At 42.1% G+C, this 22,389-nt stretch overlaps 2 protein-coding genes across 2 annotated transcripts; one reads left to right on the forward strand and one right to left on the reverse strand.

The window, feature by feature from the left end:
* Window positions 14,356-20,245, forward strand: LOC8060487 (magnesium transporter MRS2-I). Its single transcript, XM_002463854.2, has 11 exons — window positions 14,356-14,883; window positions 15,310-15,339; window positions 15,900-16,044; window positions 16,908-17,029; window positions 17,936-18,010; window positions 18,824-19,051; window positions 19,139-19,183; window positions 19,349-19,393; window positions 19,486-19,515; window positions 19,745-19,864; window positions 19,933-20,245. Exons 1-11 carry the CDS (start codon window positions 14,647-14,649, stop codon window positions 20,017-20,019), a joined length of 1,164 nt encoding a protein of 387 aa, XP_002463899.1. The 5' UTR covers window positions 14,356-14,646; the 3' UTR covers window positions 20,020-20,245.
* LOC8085961 (two-component response regulator ORR41) lies at window positions 20,699-22,052 on the reverse strand. The gene is made up of 4 exons (XM_002466433.2): window positions 21,561-22,052; window positions 21,311-21,472; window positions 21,031-21,150; window positions 20,699-20,887 (listed from the first exon to the last, which is right to left on the reverse strand). Exons 1-4 carry the CDS (start codon window positions 21,828-21,830, stop codon window positions 20,834-20,836), a joined length of 606 nt encoding a protein of 201 aa, XP_002466478.1. The 5' UTR covers window positions 21,831-22,052; the 3' UTR covers window positions 20,699-20,833.

Raw genomic sequence — 22,389 nt, forward strand, 5'->3', positions numbered from 1 at the left:
CAACCTTCGTCAAATGGTGTTGGATCGTCTTCGAATCTTGAGACGGAGACGGAGTTTTGCATTGTCAGGTTGGGCTGGTACTGACACAATAGGGAGGTGAATCCCCAATTGCGAGGAATATAGTTGGGCCAATCAGGCCGAATACACTTGGGCCTTCTTTAGTTCCGAAAAGTTTTTGAGTTTATTTAGTGTAGTGTTTTTGTTTTATTTGATAATTAGTTTCTAATTATAAATTAATTAGGTTTAAAAATTTATCTTGTGCAATTATTTTTTGCTTTTATTTACATGTAATACTTTAAACATAAATTCAAAGATTCGATACAATGGATAGAAAAATTTATGTTTAAAAGTAAACAAGGCCTTGGTAGTAGGGTCTCCCAGTTTTATCGACCAAAACGGAGATTTCTTTTCATCTGTAATATACCGGGCAAAAGTCATCATCATCATTCAGGCGATGGTGACCGGCAAGTCAGCAACAACGCAAGTTAGGACTGTATTTCTTGTAGAGTCAGACAGTATTAAAAGGAAAAAGAGAAAAAAAAATCCTCCTACTTCGTCTTTGCACGCGAGATACCAAGCAACCCTTCTAAATAAGTTTCTATTCTAAATTAAAAAAAATCAAATCCAACCCACCTCCTACTTGCGCTCCAATTTTTCATGCCCTTCCAAATTATAGTCTCAGCCCCTCACATCCAGAACCCTCTATCTAGTGGGTCCCACCCACCTTACTCTCCCCACCCATAAATCAAGACAAGAATTACAAATGGTGGAGTTGATGTAGAATTTTTCAATGGCACGTGGGTCCCATGTGAGATAAGGACTTGGTCTGTTTTTTCCACTAGTATATTGCCCGTGCTAACGCTACGGTGACATCTAGAGTAACACACATTCATCAAAGATGATAAACAACCTATCTTATTAATTTGAAAATATGGTAAAACTAAAACAATCTATTATACTTGATCAATGGTTATTATAGATATGTCTACCTGTTGCTACAGCCATCTACCGGTAATCCCCAAACTGTTTTACATCGCTACCACCTTGACAATTTATACTAAAAATACATGGATCGTACGATAAAATAATAATACTATAAAAGTTAAACGTTAAAGTGTTATTTAATCTAAAAAAAAGTTTATGAAATCAACACAAGAGCGTGGTGTGGCAGGCTCACGAACTGCACTTTATAAACCTTTTTCATGATGTGGCTAAGATATTGTTTTACATTAACATTTCTTTTATGCGCCAATAAATTCACGAATGAGTTCTGCTGCATCTCCATACTGTCCTATACACAGGCTCGAGTATATATGTAAACATTCGTGCTTGTCACATGTGTAATATTGCGTGTCTTGAAAATTATGTCGCAAAACCTAAAAACAAAGTATGTTATATTTATCGTATAAATATGACTCCACTGCTGCCCCTCGACTCATAATGAAACCAATCATCAGCAGTTGCCTGCTACAAGCAAGTAGAGCATGGAAAATCCATCAAACAGAAGAAATATGGAATGCCTAAATTAGGAAATGGGGATGAAATCCACGTGCAAAAAACTAAAGAAAGAAATATCAAATGTCTAAACAGATTCAGCACACTGAAATCCACAAAATAGCAATTAATCTGCAACACATTTTGCTCGAGTCATGTTCCAGCTAACCTGCGTAGAATGGAAATCAATTAGGCAACAACCACAACACAAAAGAAAGAAAGAAAGATCCTCTCTAGAACCCATGCAAGAAAGATTGAACCAAGGAAGTTTCAGAGTTTTTTTTGGAACAGGAGGGCATGTGTGGCGACCTACTGGTATTCAGAGAAAAATGGAAGTGATTTATTTCCCCACTCCTGAGGATCAAACTCAATCTGAGGTGGCGTTGTTCTGTGGAGGCAGACACCCTGAGCATGATCTGGATAAGTACCAGAGAAAGAATAGAAATGGCATTAAACAAATCTAATAGCCAGTTGAGATGGTTGTTGCGATCCACAGCTGATTGTCTTGCCTGTTATCAATGAAAGGTTAAGGAAGAACATTTTTTATCTAGTCTAGTCACCAAAGGCATGGTTGAAATGCAGTACCAAGGAGTAAACCATACAACATTTGATACAATTAAAACAGTCGCTACCATGATTACATAGCATGTCATGGGTTTGCGTTTATTCAGCATATTTGGATGATTTCACAGAACAGCAAATACAACTGTAAGAGAATATTTTTATGTTACTATAGTTTGGATATTATGGTGCCTAATTGAGAGATTAATCAGTCAGCAGTCGAATAGCACAATGTTCTGAAGCATAGAAGAATGGTTCACTTACTCTTTACCAGTCACGAGCTTGACTTCTGCAACCAGAGCAACATTGTCGAGCAGATAATTGATTTAACACAGTTTGTCCAGTTCTATGCACACAAATACAATGTGGAAGTCTAAAGTGAACAAAAATCAAATCTTTATTTGAACACTTGAGTGCTACTTCCCCAGAAACATTATTGTCAAACAGTGAATTAATATGCACATCAAAAAACATAAACTAATACTTACACCATCCAAAAGGCACAAAGAAAAGAAGTGTAGATTGTGACCGTCCATTAAACTAAAAGGTGTGAAAGAAAATAGGATCACAGGTAGCTAGTAGCTACTCGCATAGGGATATTCAGGTAAAAAATTGATTATGCACTTGAAACAATAGCAACTCATTTTTACTGAAAAACAAGGATGAGTGGGGCAGGGCTTCACCTTGAGTCTAGTTGGTGGCGTTGGCCCAGAGCAGATGGTTCCTGATGGCACTCTCCATTTCCGTGAGGAAGGCCTAGACCTTCTTGCCGTCCTCCTCAGCATTGGGTCGTTGAAGGATGAAAGAGAAGGATACGAGGAAGTGGTCTGCCACGCCAGTTGCCGATGCCATCGCTGGTGACTCGCGCCGTCCAGGGAAGAGCGGATGGGTTCGTGTCACCATGACACAACACAGTTAGACTGACTGCTGCCGCACTGCTGTGATAGTTAGCTGGTTGGCCACCTATTCAAGTAAATGGAGGAGGAGACGGAGACAGGCAAGGATTTTGAACTCACGGCATTTCGAACGGCCATTTCATCAAACACCCTGAGGACGTACCTCCGCTGGCTGCAGTAGACGTCGGAGTTGGCGTGATTCTTGGCGCAAAGGCGTGGAGCGCGGCACCTACACGGACCCAGGCTGGGCGTCGTCCCGCGCTTTGCCTCCATCATTGCTGCCTCAAGCTGTGCCATTGGTTGCGTGCCTGGGTCGATGACTGACGGCGGCAGGCGAACTACAGAGCGCGGTGACGGCGGCCGGGACGCGGGTTGCAACGCTTGAGGAGCCGGTCTTTATTGAGAAATTATAGCACCGATCTGATCCCACCAGATTCGTTGCCGCCAGGCTTTCCTCCCACCTGATCGTGCTCCCCACCATGGAAGATGCCTCGGCGGGTGCGGAGGCGGCGCTCGGCTGGAAACTGTTCTCCAGGCTGGGAGGGGTCGAGGGCGTTGCGGTGCCTCTCGCAGCGAGTGCGGCCTCGGCGGGGGCGGGGTGATGATCGGCATCGCGGCCGGGGCAGTAACTGGGACGGGGGCGGCGCTCGGTGGGGTGGCAGTGGTGGCCATGGCGAAGTCGCGGTCCGGCCTAGGCCTGCGAGAAAAGGATGTCGGGCCCTCCACCGAGGGGGTGCTCGGCGGCGTGGCTTGGGACGGGGATGGCGCTCGGCATGGACGGGACTGGCGGCGGCGGAGGAGGCGCAGCGCAGGGATGCATATGGCGGCGGTATCGGCAGGATCGGCGGATTCGCACGTAAGGGAGGGGGGAGCGAGGCTGAGGGAAGGTTGCGGCATTTGTGATTGACGCGAGGCTGAGGGTGTGTAAGGTCGTGATCATACTTTTAATCTGGGTCGTTAAATCTGTATGATATGTGATGTGAGTCGTTGATATTGTAAGTGGGATTTGCCTAGAGAAGATTTCAATTATAGTAGAGATTGGAGTTGGGTCTTAATTTGAGCCTCTACTTTTTTAGGCCTTGTTTAGTTCCAAAATATTTTGCAAAATCGACACTGTAGCGCTTTCGTTTGTATTTGACAAATATTGTCCAATCATGGACTAACTAGGCTCAAAAGATTTATCTCGTCAATTTCGACCAAACTGTACAATTAGTTTTTATTTTTGTCTATATTTAATACTTCATGCATGTGTCTAAAGATTCGATGTGACGGTGAATCTGAAAAATTTTGCAAATTTTTTTGTAACTAAATAAGGTCTTATTATAATCTGTAAATAAAAGTTTAAGAGCTTAATTTAGAGACTTGGACGAAGTTGCTCTATTTTTCTTTCACCAGGTCCGTTGATCCCGTTTTCGTCATTGAAAAGAAAAGAGATTGCGTTACCTAGCACCATCTTCTTCCTCCACGCACCGTGCTGGATCGTACCGGGCGGCGGCCGTGTTGCAGCCTCTCTCTCTCGCCTCGTACTCGTACTCGTACAGTCGTAGTCGTGGGCAGTGCCGTCAGGTTCCCGCGCGCGTGCGGCGTGTTCTTCTCATTGGGTGACCCGGCCTCCACGAGTCAACGTGCTGCTCCAGTACACACCCGCTCTGGTCCGCTACATTCCGCAGGGGGTCTCGTGGCGTGGCGGTTGCGGACCGCAGTCCGCTGAGCCGAATGCGGAATGTCAACGCCTGTTTGTTTTGGTTTCCGAGGCGCCGCACAAGACAACCCCACTCCTGAGTCCTGAGGTCTGGTTTAGTTGGCAAAATTTTTTTGGTTTTTAGATCCTATAGTATTTTTGTTGGTACTTTCTTTGTTCTAAATTATAAATTATTTCAATAATTTTGAAGAGTCAAAGTATTTTTTTAAGTTTGACTAAAATTATAGAAAGAAATACTAAGATTTGTAACGCAAAGTGAGTATACTATAAAAGTATAATTAATGAAGAATCTAATGATACTTAGTTGGTATCGTAATAGTTATTATTTTATCATATAAATTTGACCAAACTTGAGATATTTTGACTCTCTAAGATTATTGAAATGACTTATAATTTGAGATGGAGAGAGTATTTGATAATTATTGTCTAACTATGGACTAGATCAAAAGATTCGTCATGCAAATTACAGGTAAACTAGACAATTAGTTATTTTTTATATTTATATTTAATACTTTATATATGCGTAAAAAGTTTGATATGATGGAAAATTTTGAAATTTGTTGGAAACTAAACAAAGTCTGAGTGAGAGCCCTTTGCTGTTCTGCAATTTCTAGACTACCCAGGGGTACATGAATATACTACTACTCCTTTGACAAAACTATCAGAAATCAGGCACCTCGGTTTACACTCTTTTTTTTTAAGATATACTCCTACGCACTCCGTATTCCAATACGTGGAGAAGTGTGACGCAGACGTGCGGCGGTAACACTTGTTTTGAACCACACACGGCCGTGAGTCACCGTACACGCATGCACATGGTAAATTGCTGTAGGGCCGTGTGTTTAGTTGGTGAAGAAAAAAAATTCACGACAGTGTAATACTTTTATTTGTTTGTGATAATTATTATCCAACCATAGACTAACTAGACTTAAAAGATTCGTCTCGTAAATTCCGACCAAACTGTGTAATTAGTTTTTATTTTTGTCTATATTTAATACTCCATGTATGTGTCTAAAAATCTGATGTGACGGTGAATCTTGAAAAATTTTGGATTTTGGGATGGAAGTAAACAAGGCCCTAGGTTCGATTGTGATAAGGGTACTTGTATGTACTGCTATGAGGGCACTCGCAATGCAAGACTCTATCACAGAGTCCAAGACAATTAATTATATATTATTTATGATATTTTGTTGATCTGACAACATAATTATTGAAGAAAAATGTAGAAAAAATAAGACTCCAAGTCTTATTTAGACTCTACTCCCTCTGTCCCTTTTTAATTGTCGCCGTTGGTGTGCGTTCATAAGTTTGACTCGATTTGTAGAAAATACATATAACATTTGTATTTTCAAATAAATTTGTTAAAAAACTAGATTCAAAGATCTTTCTAATAATACTAATTATGTATTGTATATATTAATATTTTTTAATATATAATTGTCGGCAGTTGTTTTTCGAGAAGCGCAAGCAATAACTAAAAAAGGACGGAAGAAGAAAGTCATTATTGTTCGAAATAATAAATAATTTTAGATCCAATGATAAAGTCTGCATTGTGATTGTGAGTGTCCTGGTAGAGAGTATTAACTTAAATAATGCGGTGCACGGTGTCCTGCTCGGATTCGTTACCCGATCTTTGTTGGTTAGGGCCTGTTTAGATTCAAAAACTTTTTGGATTTTGATACTGTAGCAATTTCGTTTTTATTTGACAAATATTGTCCAATCATAAAGTAACTAGACTTAAAAGATTCGTCTCGTGATTTACAGGTAAACTGTGCAATTAGTTATCTTTTTTATCTATATTTAATGTTCCATACATGTGCCGCAAGATTCGATGTGATGGGGAATCTTGTAAAGTTTTGGATTTTTGGGTGCATATATGTGCTCCCGCGTGAAACTAAGGCCCTGTTTAGATTAGAGATGAAAATTTTTTGGGTGTCACATCGAATGTGTCGGAAGGATGTCGGGTGGGGTTTTTAGAAACTAAAAAAAACAAATTACATAGCTCATCAGGAAACTACAAGACAAATCTATTAAGCATAATTAATCTATCATTAGCAAATGTGAGTTACTGTAGTACTTAAGTCTAATCATGGAGTAACTAGACTTAAAAGATTCGTCTCACGTTTTTCAATCGAATTGTGTAATTACTTTTTTTTATGTACATTTAATGTTGCATGCATGTGTCCAAAGATTTGATGAGATAGACGAAAAAATTTTGGGTAGAGAACTAGACAGGGCCTAAGGATTATTCGTGTTTCTCTTTCAGTGCCAAGTTTAAATAGGAGTATTTATATCTGTGGAATCTATGCGCAGAGGTGTTGCTCTCAGAAAGCTCGAGCAGACGTACGTCCACTGGTCGTGGCTTTGGGCGTTGTTTAGTTTTAAAATTTTTTTAGGAAATTGATATTGTAGCACTTTCGTTTATATTTAACAAATATGATTTAATTATAGATTAGGCTTAAAAGATTTATCTCGTCAATTCCGATCAAACTGTGTAATTAGTTTTTATTTTCATTTATATTTAGGTCTGGTTTAGATCCGAAATTTTTTGGATTTCGACACTGTAGCACTTTCGTTTTTATTTGACAAACATTGTCCAGTCATAGAGTAACTAGGCTTAAAAGATTTATCTCACGATTTACAGACAAATTGTACAATTAGTTTTTGTTTTTATCTATATTTAATACTCCATGCGCATATGCCACAAAATTTGATGTGACAGGGAATTTTGAAAAGTTTTTGGTTTTCGGGATAAACTAAATAAGATCTTAATACTCTATGCATACGTCTAAAGATTTGATGGACGAAAAATCTTTAAAAAATTTGCAATTTTTTTTGAACTAAACAAGGCCCCTGTCCTGTTTTTCCTTGGGGACCCATCACCGACGAATGGAAGCTTGTCTACGATCGAAAAACTCGAGGATGTGACCATACCAGCAAGGTAATTTACCACTGTTAGAAAAGGACTTCTGGGATTACAAATACTACAGTTTCTGAAAAGTCCAAGGCGCCAGCAGCCAGTAGTAACCTCTTTCGAGCCATTCAAATCACAGCTTATCGGATTTGGCGTGCATAATTAAAGAACGGTAGTAATCCAACTGCTTTACCTAATACTGTAACACTCGCTCATCACCGCTGACGCGCCAGCTGCGCCAGGGAAGGAGACTGCGAAAATCCAGAAAAATCTTGGTCATCAAAATCGATAACCATAAATCTGATCAGTTTTAGCTATTAATTAAAATATAATTAAGCTAAGGTGGCCGAAGAAACTAAAATGATGCCAAATCAAAATATGACATCTAATCAGACTTGCTAATTCAAATATTTTGGCATGCGCGCGAGCTCGTATACTAAACCAAATCATCCCAAACACGACGATACCGGAAAGATCTAAGTATCATCCACATGCTAACACTAGGATGGATCAATAGCATGACATATATCTGCTGTGTCTTTGTCTATCTATTCATTTCGTTTCATAATATTTGACCTTCTAACTTTCTACACCTATCCCAAATTAATTAGCATTCACACTTTCTAATACATTCTTCTCTTTTACTAATCATCTTTATCTTCTTCTCATTTTCTATGTATTCTTCAATCTTGTTAATTCATGTGTGTAGAGTCTATACTTGCCAAATCATGTAGTCGCTACATATTAAAACCTTATTCCTAATAGATGGTTTCTTTAAAGTATTGACTATTGGATAGATAAACTCAAACGGATAGATTATGTGGAGTGTCGGTGTCTGGACTCGGGGTCCAGGCACTAACTAGTGATGAGTCTGCGTGCCCTCTTAAACCCGAATGGTGATGCAAGAGAACACAAAGAATTTATACTGGTTTGGGCCTCAAATGCCCTACGTCCAGTGAGAGAGTCGGAGTCTGTATTGCCTTGCATCCGAGAGTGCCTGTAGTAGAGGTGTACAAGTTAGTCGCGAGAGAGGGTTAAATCCCAGATCTCGACTTTGGGAAGTGAGTGGAGGGAGGCTCAGTATCCTGACTCCCAGTCTCTATGTATGTGGAGTGGAGTGGAGTGGAGTGGAGTGCAATTCTTGTGGACTACACTTGTGTTTTGAGTGTTATTCTCATGGGTGTCCTGCCTCCTCTTTTATAACCGCAAGGGATGGCAAGGCTTTTACATGTGTAAGCCTGTTAATTTATGGTGACAGTGTCGACCCTATGAAGATTGGCCACCTCGTCCTTGGGGTATGGTTGACGGCGTGGTCATTCCTGTGGAGCGTCGCCGAACCCTGTTCGAGTCGTGGAGGTCGGGTCTGAAGTACTGTAGCTTTGTCATGTAATAGTAAAATAGTAACAGCTAGAGTATGGTTACAGTGGCATGGATTAATCTTCCTCATACATCTTTTATTGTCAGGCAATGCCCTATAGTGAAAGAGGTAAGGTGCCACAGTGACAAGAGTTGTTGGAATAGTGGCCGGTACGCCCTGCCGCGACATGGGGGGCATGACGCACGTTACATCAAGGGTACGGCCACCGTGTACTGGAAGCTTGGCTCCGAGGCCGAGGCTCGGGCGAGGCGTTGATTACGCTCGAGGCTGGAACTTGGTCGGGGCGGAGATTGCGCCCGAGACCCAGGGCTCGGGCGAGGCGGAGTCTGTGTCCGAGGTCTGAGGGATTGGGCGAGACGAGATCTGCGTCCGAGGCCAGAGGGATCGGGCAAGACGGAGCCTGCGACCGAGGCCAGAGAAATCGGGGGTTCCTGTTACTCTTTTTTGCCACTTTTTATCCCCTTAGGCCTTGTTTAATTCTAAAATTTTTTGCAAAATAGGAATAGTAGCACTTTCGTTTGTATTTGACAAATATTGTCCAATCATAAATTAACTAGGCTCAAAATATTCATCTTGTCAATTCACCAAACTGTGCAATTAGTTTTTATTTTCGTCTATATTTAATACTCTATGCATGTGTCTAAAGATTTGATGTGACGAAGAATCTGAAAAATTTTACAAAATTTTTAGGAACTAAACAAGGCCTTAATTTGGGTATCCTATTTATCTGTCTAACTATCTGCATGTATGTGTTATGTATGTGTCCATCTGTGGCTGCATATATTCATGAATAAAGCCATTGCATTGCATTTGCATCCCTATCTGACACGTAGGTAGCCTGGAACTCGAACCGCGCCGGGCCAGGCAGCCGGTAATCCAACACGCTTGACGCGGTGAGGACATGACCAACGCAGGTGAATGATGTTGTTAGCCTCAACCAAAAGTAGTATTCTATGTAGACGAGAAACATATAAGCCGACTAATCTCACAGCCCAAGCAACAAAAAACTATAGAGTATTTTATTTTTGGTCCCATCAAACATGCAGCAGTTTGCAGTTTTCTTTAGGCCTTGTTTAGTTCATGAACGAAAACATTTCGTGACACTGTAGCACTTTCGTTTGTTTGTGGTAATTATTGTTCAACTATGTAATAACTAGGCTCAAAAGATTCGTCTCGTCAATTTCGACCAAACTGTGCAATTAGTTTTTATTTTCGTCTATATTTAGTATTTCATGCATGCGTCTATAGATTCGATGTGACGGGGAATCTTGAAAATTTTTACGTTTTTGGATGGAAGTAAACAAGGCCTTATTATTCGTCTTACTGCTTTTCCTCTCATCGCCTTGGTGGTTGCTGTGCTTGCTGGAGGCTATCCTTTGTTGCAACGCTCGCTTCACCTGTTGCTTAAACTTTTTGTCAGATGAGGAAGTCGACGCTTATGCAGGCTAAGAGCACCTCTAATGGTTTGGCAATTTTAATTTGGCATTTGTTGTTGTTTGCCAACTCCCAATTGCAAATGCAAAGAAAAAAATGTAGCCATCCCTAATGGTTTGACATTTTGGACTTGGCAATTACCTAGTGGAGATCGCTCGGCTGCGTGGATGCAATGGCCGCTCGCGTGTTTCTGTCCAGACGCGCGCGATCTTCAGGGAGGGATGTAGCAGACTCGATCGGCGTATTTCAATCGCGTTCAGGGAGGGACAACCTAGCAGACTCGATCTGCGTCTTTGAGTCGCGGCAAACCAATGGCGGCGCGGACTCTATTTGGTGCGAGGACTCCCTCCGACAAAGGAAACGGCGCCAAAGAGACCAGGCCACATACGGAATTGACGCAGGAAAACCAACCGCAAGCGTTTGCCAATCCAAAAGCCAACTCCCAAATATGCCAAATTTACTAAAATGGCAAACCCGTTTGCAAAACCGTTGGAGGAGTGATTTTTACCTTTTTGCCAAATAACACAAATGCCAAACTAGAATGGCAAACCGTTAGAGATGCTCTAACATAAGAGACAATTAGGCCTTGTTTAGGGGGTGTTTGGTTGGGGTTGATAAAGTTTAACAGGTACGGTAGTATTTTTGTTTTATTTAAAAATTATTGTCCAATCATAAACTAATTAGGCTCAAAAGATTCGTCTCGTAAATTACTTTCTAGTTGTGTTTTTAGTTTCGTAAATAGTCTATATTTAGTACTCCCTGCATGTGTCCAAACATTTGATGTGACGGGCGGTAAAGTTTATTGGAGGAAACCAAACACCCTCTTAGTCTCGGTTTTCGGTACTGTAGCACCTTCGTTTTTTTGGTCAATTCTTGTCCAATCATGAACTAACTAGGCTCAAAAGATTCATCTCATGATTTACAGGTAAACTGTGCAATTAGTTTGTGTTTTTGTCTATATTTAATGCTCTATGCATGTGCCACAAGATTCGTTGTGACGAAGAATCTTGAATTTTTTTTGTTTCTGGGGTGAACTAAACAAGGCCTTAATCTCCCTTAACTGATAATCTTCAACAAGTGTGTTAAACAATCTGATCAGTCTAGGATCGCTCTGATTGTTGCTTTTGTCTTTCACCACTCTGATTAAGGCCTTGTTTAGTTCCCACCAAAATTCAAAAAGTTTTCAAGATTTGTTGTCACATCGAATCTTGCAGCACATGCACGAAGCACTAAATGTAGATGAAAAAATAACTAATTACACAATTTAACTGTAAATCACGAGACAAATTTTTTAAGTCTATTTAGTACATAGTTAAACAATATTTATCAAATACAAATGAAAATACTACAATAGCGAAATCCAAAAATTTTTCACGACTAAACAATGCCTAAACTAAAATCTCCTCCAATCAGACTACCATACTGTGGCTTTGTTTAGTTCCAAAAAATTTTGCAAAATAGGAATAGTACCACTTTCATTTGTATTTGACAAATATTATCCAATCATTTACTAACTAGACTCAAAAGATTCGTCTCGTTAATTTCAACCAAACTGTGCAATTAATTTTCATTTTCGTTTATATTTAATACTTCATGCATGCGTCTAAAGATTTGATGTGACGTAAAATCTGAAAAAATTTGCAAAATTTTTTAAACTAAACAAGGCCTGTATGATGTACGAGGATAATGGAGACGCGCGCGGGCCAGCACCGCGGCTAGCGCGCCGGCGCCTGACGTCTCCCACTCCCGGGCTGCTGCTGCCTGCTGCCTGCTGCTGCTTCTGGTTCGGCGCCTACGAAAAAAGGAAAGATGCCCCGGGGTGGCGTGCGGCGCGCGCCTGCCGCCCAGCCCGCCCATGGTGCACGAGAAAAGCGTGGACCAACCACCGGCTCGGGCTCGGCGCGTAGCATCCAATTCGGTTCGGGAGCAGGCCCCACACGGACACGGCGATCCGCGTCACCGTCGTCGCGCCCGGACCGCGCGCGCAACGCAGCTCGAGCTCGTCGTCTTCGTGCCCTCCCCGACGTTGACGGGAGGCTAACGCAGCCCACGCGACCAGCCCTTGCGTCACCCGTCGTCGCGCGCCATTGTTTTTTTTTTTTGCCTGTTTAGACTGGGAACGAAAATTTTTTATGTATCACATCGGATGTGTCGGAAGGATGTCGAGAGGGGATTTTAGAAACTAATAAAAAAACAAATTACATAGCTCGTCAGGAAACTGCAAGACAAATTTATTAAGCATAATTAATCTGTCATTAGCATATGTGGGTTACTGTAGCACTTAAGGCTAATCATGGAGTAACTAGGCTTAAAAGATTCGTCTCGCGATTCTTAACTAAACTGTGTAATTAGTTTATTTTTTTATTTACATTTAATGTTCCATGCATGTGTCCAAAGATTCGATGGGATGGATGAAAAAATTTTGGGTGGAGAACTAAACAGGGGTATGCTCCACTACCCCAGTGAATGCTTTTATACGCGTGCATGGCAGCAGGCGTGCGCAGTGTGGTCATCAGTCCATCACTCAGGTGTAGGCCGTGTAGCAATGGCCACTGCCGGAGCTCGCTTGAAACTATAGGTGGGGCGGATAAAAGCGATGAATATAACTGGTAGTATAAAATATCATGTACACACATAACACATTTGTCGAGTTCAAAAAAAATAAAATTCTAAATGGCTAATAAATGGCAAATATAAATATTAAATGTAGTACTTTCCCATTCAAAGGTAGCATTTTGTAGAAAAGAGCTAACAGAACCAAGATACCAATTTAAGAACAAATGAGTTAGTGTATGATATATGTGCTAAATATATTTAAAAGCAGTGCATAAGTATATAATAACTAAGATATATAATACATATACTGCTCAATTGTGCATTTTGCGTCTTATCTATGGTCACGTTGTATAATATTTTTTTAGAAACGTTGTACAATAAATGAGATTGAATCATAACAGCATATCAGGATTGTTGGGTCTCCTCATCGTGGCTAGCTGGGGCAGCTGCCCTACTGTGCCGCATGGGGAGCTCCGCCTCTGGCAATGGCCATCTAATAAAGAACATTGAACATTTGTTGCTTTTATACATGAGAAAATCTCAAATTAAAACGCCGTGCCAATTTTTTTTTGGACTCGTAGGCCTGGTTGATTGAAGTAAGCCCAAATTGTGAGAAAAACATTTAAATATTAAGCTGTTTTTCACAACCTATAATTCAACGTTAACACAATCTAGACATCTCAATACTACCTTGTTTAGTTCGCGAATTTTTTGGTTTTTGCTACTGTAGTATTTTCGTTTGTATTTGACAATTATTGTTTAATCGTGGACTAACTAGGCTCAAAAAATTATCTCGAAAATTATAAGCAAACTGCACAATTGGTTTTTATTTGGGGATTTTTGCTACAGGACACTAACAAATTGTCGAAATTAGTCGTGGGACACTGGAGAAAAAAATATTAGCTATAACACACCGCCTAGTGTCCTACAAAAAAGAAAATAATGTCCCACAACAAAGAAAAAATGTTTCATTGTCCCACAACCAATTTTGTATAATCCGAGTGTCCCACAGCAAAATTTTCCTTTTTATTTTCGTCTTATGCATCTAAAGAATTGATTGAGAATCTTAAAAAATATTGGAAACTAAACCAGGCCTAATTTAGAGCACCAGGATTTCTCCTAGATTAAAATGTGCCCCTTGAATAGTTTATATAAATGAAAAATATATCAAATCAGATATGTCAACAATGTCTAGCCTGTAGCCTGCCTGGTTGGGCTAGCTGCACTGCGGCTGCAGGCGAAGCAGAAGACATGTGCAGCTGTGTTGATCATTTTGGAAGTAATAAAACAGGCCCTTGTATATATATGAAATAATATCAGGGGGCTTCACTGAAAAACACCCCCATCAATTCATAAAATCATTTGATTATACGTACAACGCAAGAGCCTTAATTTAAGCACCGCAAGCATAATTACGATTCCTTTCATCCCGCACCGTTATCAGACTGATTGCTCGTGCTCGTATTCGTAGATCCACCCGTCGCACGAACACACGAACCCTACGACAAGAGAGAGAGCGAGCAGCCACGCCCACGCACCTCCTCTCCCTCTCTCTCTCCCGTCGTCGCCATTTATTACGCCTCCTCGTCGCAAATTTTCTGTCGTAGAATAATAAAGGGGTCATCCGTGTCCACCGTCCACGTGGGCGGCGGTTGCGGCCACGGCGGCGGCGGCGGGCGCCGGAGATGTGAGAGCCCCCGTGCCGTTGGAGATGGCTGCGGCGGGGGCGGGCCCGGGCCCCGGGGGCGGCGAGGGGAAGAAGCGGGGCGCGTCGCGGAGCTGGATCCTGCTCGACGCGGCCGGGGAGGAGCGGGTGCTGGACGCAGATAAGTACGCCATCATGCACCGCGTCGACATCAACGCACGCGACCTCCGCATCCTCGACCCGCTGCTCTCCTACCCCTCCACCATCCTCGGACGCGAGCGTGCCATCGTCCTTAATCTCGAGGTGCGCAACCCCCCCTGGTCCTGTCCCGTCCGCCTCGCCAATTCAATTGTGTCGTTTTTTGTTCGGTGGATGGATGGCGTGGGAGGAATTGTGGAACAGCGTCTGCGGGCGGGGTTTCCTGTGATTTCTGAATTTCGCCTTCCCTTTGCGGATTTTCTGGTGGTAATTGTGTTGTTTGTGGCTAGATATGGTGCTGCGAACAGAGTGTTAGAACCAAATTGTTGTCAGGATGAACTGATCCCATAGTCGCGTGTTTTTCTTAATGAATAATGACCCTAACGATTGTGTTGGATCGCGCTGTTTTGCTTTCATAGTAAAGGATGCCGAGTACTTGATCCAGCTGCTTCATCTGAAAAAAGAAGTAATGAAGATTTCTAACGAGTTTCGTTTTTCTTTTGACGGAATCTTCGTCGGTGGCTCGAGCAGCATATAAAGGCGATCATCACTTCCGACGAGGTGAATTTTAGTGCTTATTATTTCCTCCTTTCGATTGTTTAGCTGCTAGGAGCTTTCAAGTCGTTTTCCCCATAATCTAGAGTAATCGCAGATCTCTGCGGTTTATATACGCAACTTCACTTATGCAAACCTGGATGATTAGTTATCTATATAAAATTTTGAAGAGAATGATAATTTCTTTTTCCGAATACATAGCTTCATTCTGCCCTCGAATCCCTGATTTTAAATAGGAGCTCACTATCTATGTTACACGGATACTCCAAGGAGGGTGACGTATCCGTATCCGATACTCGTCGGATACGCGGATACGGATACTCGGATACACCATTTTAGTGAATTTTCTTTTGAGAAAGTGTGTATCCGCGTATCCGATACGTATTGTATCCAATACTCGTACCCGTACTCGTGTAACGTAGCTCACTATACTAGTTCTCAGGTCATGCTGCTATAAAATAATCGCAAAGCCACAGTTTATTTGATTGAATTGAGGATCTTAGATATCCCATTCTTAGCTGTCGCAAATGTGGTTACTCACAAATATTGTATTTGGATTGGCTCAGGTTTTGCTTAGGGATCCTTCTGATGAGAATGTAATCCCTGTAGTAGAGGAGCTCCGGAGGCGGTTAACTCCATCAAATGCCACTCAGCATGATGGAAAAGAGAACTTAAATGGACAGCATGATGTGGAAGGGGCAGAAGAAGATGGTAAGCCAGGCTCTGCTATTTTCTATCAACTGCTTATGATAGGAGGACACTAATATATTGTAATGTTGATGTGGTTACTTTGTTTGACATTTGTCCCCCTTGTATGGCCGAGAATTGGAAGAAACAAGCAAGGAGATCTCTGTAGATATATAAAAGTATACAGGAAAGAAATGGACATAAAGATTTGATTGACATATGGTCACGCCATTTTGTTTCTTTATTTCTTTTTAATTTCTATGTCCTTATCATGGGACATTCTTTTGGGAGAAACATGTTATGTTAGTCCAAATTATGTATCCATGGCACTTAACATTGATATCTGATGCCCTGTCTGGGTCTCCTTGCACTTGTCCAATAATTTTGTATGAGTCTGCAATTTAAATTACGTTCATTTAACTTCCCCTAGGAACTAAATGAACATAACTTGAGATATTCAAACTATGATTTGGTTGTGACATGTGTGTGCCTGTCCTCGCATGCATGTCCATCTCTTTTCTTTTTCTCTAACAAAGATAATAATTATGTAGCCAGAGCACAGCAACATATTTCTAAGTGTTGTACCAAATCAATACTTGATATATATATGAACCTCTGTGATTCATTTTGGTAAACTATTCCTGAATTTTTTTTTAACTTTTCTATTGTGTGAAACAAACTATAATTGACATGCCATTTGTAGCCAGATCCCTTTGTGTCAATTGACTTGCAAACAATATATCTGCGTGGTTCATGCTAGATTGAAGTATAACAAAGCCCTTGCAATTGTTTCACATATATTTATTCTTTTATTTGTCTTGGTGGATTCCCATGATAGCTATACACAATTCATTAACACCTGCTATCTGATTTCATGAACTCCACAGAATCCCCTTTTGAGTTCCGTGCATTGGAGGTTACTCTGGAAGCAATCTGCAGTTTCCTTGATGCGCGCACTACTGAGCTTGAGACCGATGCTTACCCAGCTCTGGATGAGTTGACATCCAAGGTGAGTGGATATGCTCGTATACTGTGTTCCATTAGTATGCACTTGATTTGAACATCCTATTGTGTTTTAATAAAGTTTGAGCATCCTAGAAACATGATATGAGTTATTTTAAATAACATTCAAAAGATGTGCTAATTGCATGATGCAGAAATGTCCTATTTTACTCTTTTTTCATAAGTGAAATTTAAATATATATATATATTTGGATATTGGATAAAGTAATCTTGCGCAATCACATTTTGTTACTTATGTGTAGGGGACTAGGTAGAGTTATCATTATTCAGTAGGAATTGCTACACAGAATTACAATGAAAGATTGCAACAACATTTACCTTTATTTTATTTATCCTACCTCCCATCTGATCAGAGATATTTTTGCGTCAATTTAGTACTCCCTCCGTTCAAAATTATAAGTCGCTTTGACTTTTTTTTAGTAACATAGCAAATTTGATGTACGAAAAAAGTCAAAGTGACTTATAATTTGGAACAGAGGGAGTAGCAATCAAATTTACATGCTGGTTTGCAAGTAAGGCTAAAAAAATACTAACAATGTTACTTTTTTCGGCATGCTAGTCTTAAAACATGGGCAGTATAAGTCATGGTTGTGGAACACAGTTTTCAGTTCAGTCTAACAGATGACGTGCTGTATGATTTAGCTTCATTCAGTTCCAACATAATATTAGCTATGTTGCATGGAGGGCCCTAGAATAAACTAAACTTGCATTTGTAAGTAGTATTGGCAAAGCCTGCAAATCTATCTCCTTGCCAACAACATATGTTTCCAACTTCCCGTACAGCCATGAAGGCATGTCAGGCTAAGATCTTTCTAATTCCTTGTTGCATCATCTTCATACATTCTGTTTACCAATTTCTCCGTGTTAAGCCGAGCTGTTGTGGGCATCGCAGATCAGCAGCCGTAACTTGGATAGGGTACGGAAGTTGAAAAGCGGCATGACAAGATTGACTGCTAGGGTTCAGAAGGTCTGGTTCCGGTTTGTCATACCTCATTTGGTTTGCTACCTTATACTTTTCTGTACAGTTTTTTTTGGGGGTATTTTCTTTAGAATGTGATCATTTGGGTTGTTCACTGTTCTGAATGTCATGTTGCAATGTCAATTCTCCTGCTTTGTGCAAGCTTAGTTCTGATCATGGGCCATGCCACTGTAAGAGGCTAGATAGTTGTGACAGAAAGTGCTTTCTCGTTTTGGCCTTGTGGGATTGACATGCTTACAGACTTCAGGGGCATGAATTTTTTCCTTATTAGGTTCAATTTATTCATTTCAATAGCAGAAGTTAACATGTAGATGTTGTTAGTTATCATGAAAGTGATTTGCTTTGAATTATCTTAGTTTTGTACTATATTGTTTGTCTTAAAATGCTTAATGGGATTGAACATTTAGTTTCCTGAAAAATATATTCTTTAAAATTGAACCAACAGAAATTGGTTCAGCCCTCTGAGTAAGATGTTCACAATGTAGCCATGTATGAGCTAATTGTGTATGATGTATGCCTTCTATTGATGTGTTAGGTATATTTTCTTCTGTACTGCCATTTGAGGTGCAGTTTTCATTTATACCACCAGTCCGTGTCAATGATGAGTAGAACCAGACCCCACATGTAATTGACTATCTTGATAGTATAACTGAAAATTGCCTCCCAAATGATGGTATAAATAAAAATTCCCCTTAGTGATATTTTATTTCATGACATTAGTATTCTTGGTGAATAGTGATATGCTATTAGCACTGCTTCTCTTCGTGGTTTAGGAATCACAAGATGTTCTCTATTTGCCAGGTGAGAGATGAGCTTGAACAATTATTGGATGATGATGACGACATGGCTGATCTTTACTTGTCTAGAAAGTTGGCTGGGGCATCTTCCCCTGTCAGTGGTTCTGGTGGACCAAATTGGTTCCCTGCATCCCCAACTATTGGTTCAAAAATATCAAGAGCAAGCAGAGCTAGTGCAGCTACTGTGCATGGAAATGAGAATGACGTTGAAGAGCTAGAGATGTTGCTAGAGGTTTGTATTTTGTTCCTTTACCTGACAGACATAACTTATCAGTTGTCATTATCTTGGTTGAGTACTTAAAGATATTATAATCTGCAGGCATATTTCATGCAAATTGATGGCACATTAAACAAATTGACAACGGTAAGTTGGTGCAGCTGATTTTAAGTTTTACAGCATCACAATAGACTAGCAAAGCCTGCCCTTATGCTGCTGTTCACATGGGTATTGTTTAAATTCTAATGCTGAAAGAGAACTTTTAGGATTTAGCTCTGTGTTGATATTGTATTTGTTTGCAACACCTTTCAGCTGAGAGAGTACATCGATGACACAGAAGATTACATTAATATCCAGGTAATGTTGCCCCGTATAGATGCATACTGCATTTTATGTTTTGACCATTCAGTTTCTAAATACATTTTGTTTTTTCTTCTTTTGCCGTGCAGCTTGATAACCACCGTAATCAGTTGATTCAGGTATAATTTGCAATAAACTGGACCTCATCATGTTACTCTTTGCTAGAGATGTAGAATTTTCAGAATTACGGATTGATTTTAGACAGGTGTCACTTTTAGTAGTTTGATGTGTAATCACTTGGTGCTGAATGTGCATTCCGTATCATATCACTCAAGCAAAGTCCTGAGTAATACTTGTTGCATTTTTGCACTCTTTCAGAATAACATATTTTTCGTTTGGTACCTGCAGCTAGAGTTGTTCTTGAGTTCTGGTACCGTCTGCCTGTCGCTGTACTCATTAGTTGCTGGAGTCTTTGGTATGAATATTCCGTATACCTGGAATGACGGCCATGGATACATCTTCAAATGGGTAAGTTTCTACTCGCAATACGGCACATATAATGATGCGCTTGGTGTAACTTGTTCCTCCCGTGACAGGTGGTTATTGTATCAGGGCTTGTTTGTGCCTTTATGTTTATCTCCATTGTTGCGTATGCGAGACACAAGGGTCTCGTCGGATCCTGAATAGCTGAAATAACCGCGACTTGCTTCCCTCAACTGTAAATTTGAGCCAGTGAGCATCGACTTTGCGGGGTGATTCATCTCTTGTACCAAATTCGGTAGTATCAAATTGGAGATGTTGAATAGGAACTATAACAGGAAAAAGTTAATGCAAAAAGGAAATATATTATGATTGCCCCCTGTTTCATAATGTTTCCATCGAAAGATTCATCAAGAAATCATGTTGTTAGCTAGGTACCTCTTTCTGAAATGATTTTCATTACTATGCACAAGTGTCTGCATTATCTTTTTTTTTAAAAAAATGCTGCGTTATATTTGAATTTTTGTTTAGTACGTGCTAGCAGAGCTTACTTAAATTGCATTTTTTACTGCTGCTTCTGTATGTTGTATGTTTCGTAATACTGAAGCTCCATTTTCCATGTGGAATCTAAATCCCTGCACGAATTAGTGGTAGCACGATGGCACTACCAAACGTGACAATATATTCTCCTGTAGTTAGATGTCTAGAGCGGTTTGCCACAGGTAGAAAACCTTAGTTTTCATTTTTTTTTTCTTGTAAATGTCAATGCCAATACCAACCAACATACAGATTACAGAGTACGTAGGTGCGAATTATATGCGTGAAGGACAAACACGAGCTGCTAAGAGGCCCGAGGTCCAGAGCGGAAGAAAGCCCATCCGATGTATACTTCTTCGAGAGCCTTTATTTATCCCCTCATTGAGATTTGCACCCAAACGAAGAGCTAAGCAAGAATTGTATTTTGCCAATTTGGCAAGAAAATACGGATGAGCTTCTCCTTGGACAGCAAACAGAGAGCTAAGCGAGATTGAATTTGGCAAGAATACGGACGAGCTTCTCCTTGGACAGTGGCTGCAAACACACATGCACGATGTTATCAGGAAATGATCACCGAGTCTTGTTCAAAGGAACGATCGTTCATCAGATCCGCTCAAATTTACACTGCCAACCGATCCCCTCTACAAGAGTGAAACTTTGTAGTGTCAGTGTGTGACCTTGGGCGTGAAGTCGTCGGCCCCGGCCTTGAGGAACGCGTCGACGTCTGACGGGAAGGTGTCGCTGGACAGCCCGACGATCGGCGTCGTGACGCCCATGGCCCTAATCTGCCGCGTCGCCTGCGCGCAAGCACGCCGGCGCCGGCGGGGGCAGACCAAGTCAGCTCGGCGCACCAGTTAAATGGCAAAGCGCCACGCGCTGCAGTTAGCGCGGACACATCGATCGATGTGAATTGTGGGGTTAGCTCGCGCGCGCGCTCACGCATATGGCATGACGCACCTCGCGTCCGTCCATGACGGGCATCTTCCCGTCGGTGATGATGAGGTCGTAGGCGCCGGCGGCACCGCCATCCCGAACGCGCCGTACCGCCTCGGCGCCGGTCCTCGCCTCGTCCAGCTCCACGCCGCCGACGGCCGACCTCAGCAGCGCCCTCGCCAGAACCTGCAGCAGCCAGCAGGCGTTGCACGCCGGCCGGGCGACTTAGCTACTCGCTAGTTTTTTGAGTGACCATCGAACACTTCGCACATACCCTGTGGATCTCCTCGTCCTCGACGAGGAGGACCCTGATCGCCTTGCGCTCCGCCGCCGCGCAGGCCATTGCAGCCTTGCAGGACGCTCGACGCCTTGACCAGACCTCAACGCCCGGCCCACTCAAGCGCGATGCTTTGTCAGTTAGGCCGGCCGGCAAACGGCAGTAGCAGGCGTTTAAGTAGCCGGTGGAAGATCTGACGACGCGCCGATGGCTCCGGCTGCCTGCCTGCCTGCCGGGACAAGAAACATTGCACACGGAGAGGCTCATGGCTGCCGCCTCGCTCTACGCAATCTACCAGCTAGCGCCCGGCTCGTTTCGGCAAAGTCGCCAAGGCTCCATGTGCCCATGACCTGATTCAGTTCGTCGTCGCGCTGTGCGTGTGCGTGTGCGTGTGTGGCTCCCAGCACTCAGAGGCGTACGCGATCGGGGAGGGGACGGAACGGTACCACTTGCCCGATGCATCAATGGACGCGATGCGAGCTGGGTGTTCCAAACCACACGCGACATGGCGTGGTTACTGCGATCGGCAAGGGCTACCGCTTTGAGGGGGGTCAGTCATCAGTGGCGATCCAAGCCGAGGATCGCCGGCCTCGGCTGTTTGCCCGGACAAATGCTAAATCTGGCGGTACGTGGATGCGCGAATAATTAGGCGGCCTGCCTGCTCCGCGTCTGTCTCGGCCGCTAGCAGTAGCAGCGGCAAGTGGCCTGCCTAAAACCCCCCTATGGCGCTCGAGATCTTTCGGGGGATCCTGTGGCAGCGCCTGCTTGATCCGACGACGGCGGCGAGGCAAGAGGTAGCTGCAGGGTTACGATCGGACCGGCGACA

Source organism: Sorghum bicolor, chromosome 1 (genome assembly GCF_000003195.3).
Source record: "Sorghum bicolor cultivar BTx623 chromosome 1, Sorghum_bicolor_NCBIv3, whole genome shotgun sequence".
NCBI classification, from domain to species: Eukaryota; Viridiplantae; Streptophyta; class Magnoliopsida; order Poales; family Poaceae; genus Sorghum; species Sorghum bicolor.

Coding starts and splice junctions, on each gene's coding strand:
- LOC8060487 (XM_002463854.2), top strand. CDS start 14,647: ATGGCTGCGGCGGGGGCGGGCCCGGGCCCCGGGGGCGGCGAGGGGAAG. Junction 14,884..15,309: donor CCATCGTCCTTAATCTCGAG/GTGCGCAACCCC, acceptor TGGCTCGAGCAG/CATATAAAGGCGATCATCAC. Junction 19,394..19,485: donor AAGATTACATTAATATCCAG/GTAATGTTGCCC, acceptor TTTGCCGTGCAG/CTTGATAACCACCGTAATCA.
- LOC8085961 (XM_002466433.2), bottom strand. CDS start 21,830: ATGAGCCTCTCCGTGTGCAATGTTTCTTGTCCCGGCAGGCAGGCAGGC. Junction 21,473..21,560: donor AGGACGAGGAGATCCACAGG/GTATGTGCGAAG, acceptor TGGCTGCTGCAG/GTTCTGGCGAGGGCGCTGCT. Junction 21,151..21,310: donor CCGTCATGGACGGACGCGAG/GTGCGTCATGCC, acceptor GCTTGCGCGCAG/GCGACGCGGCAGATTAGGGC.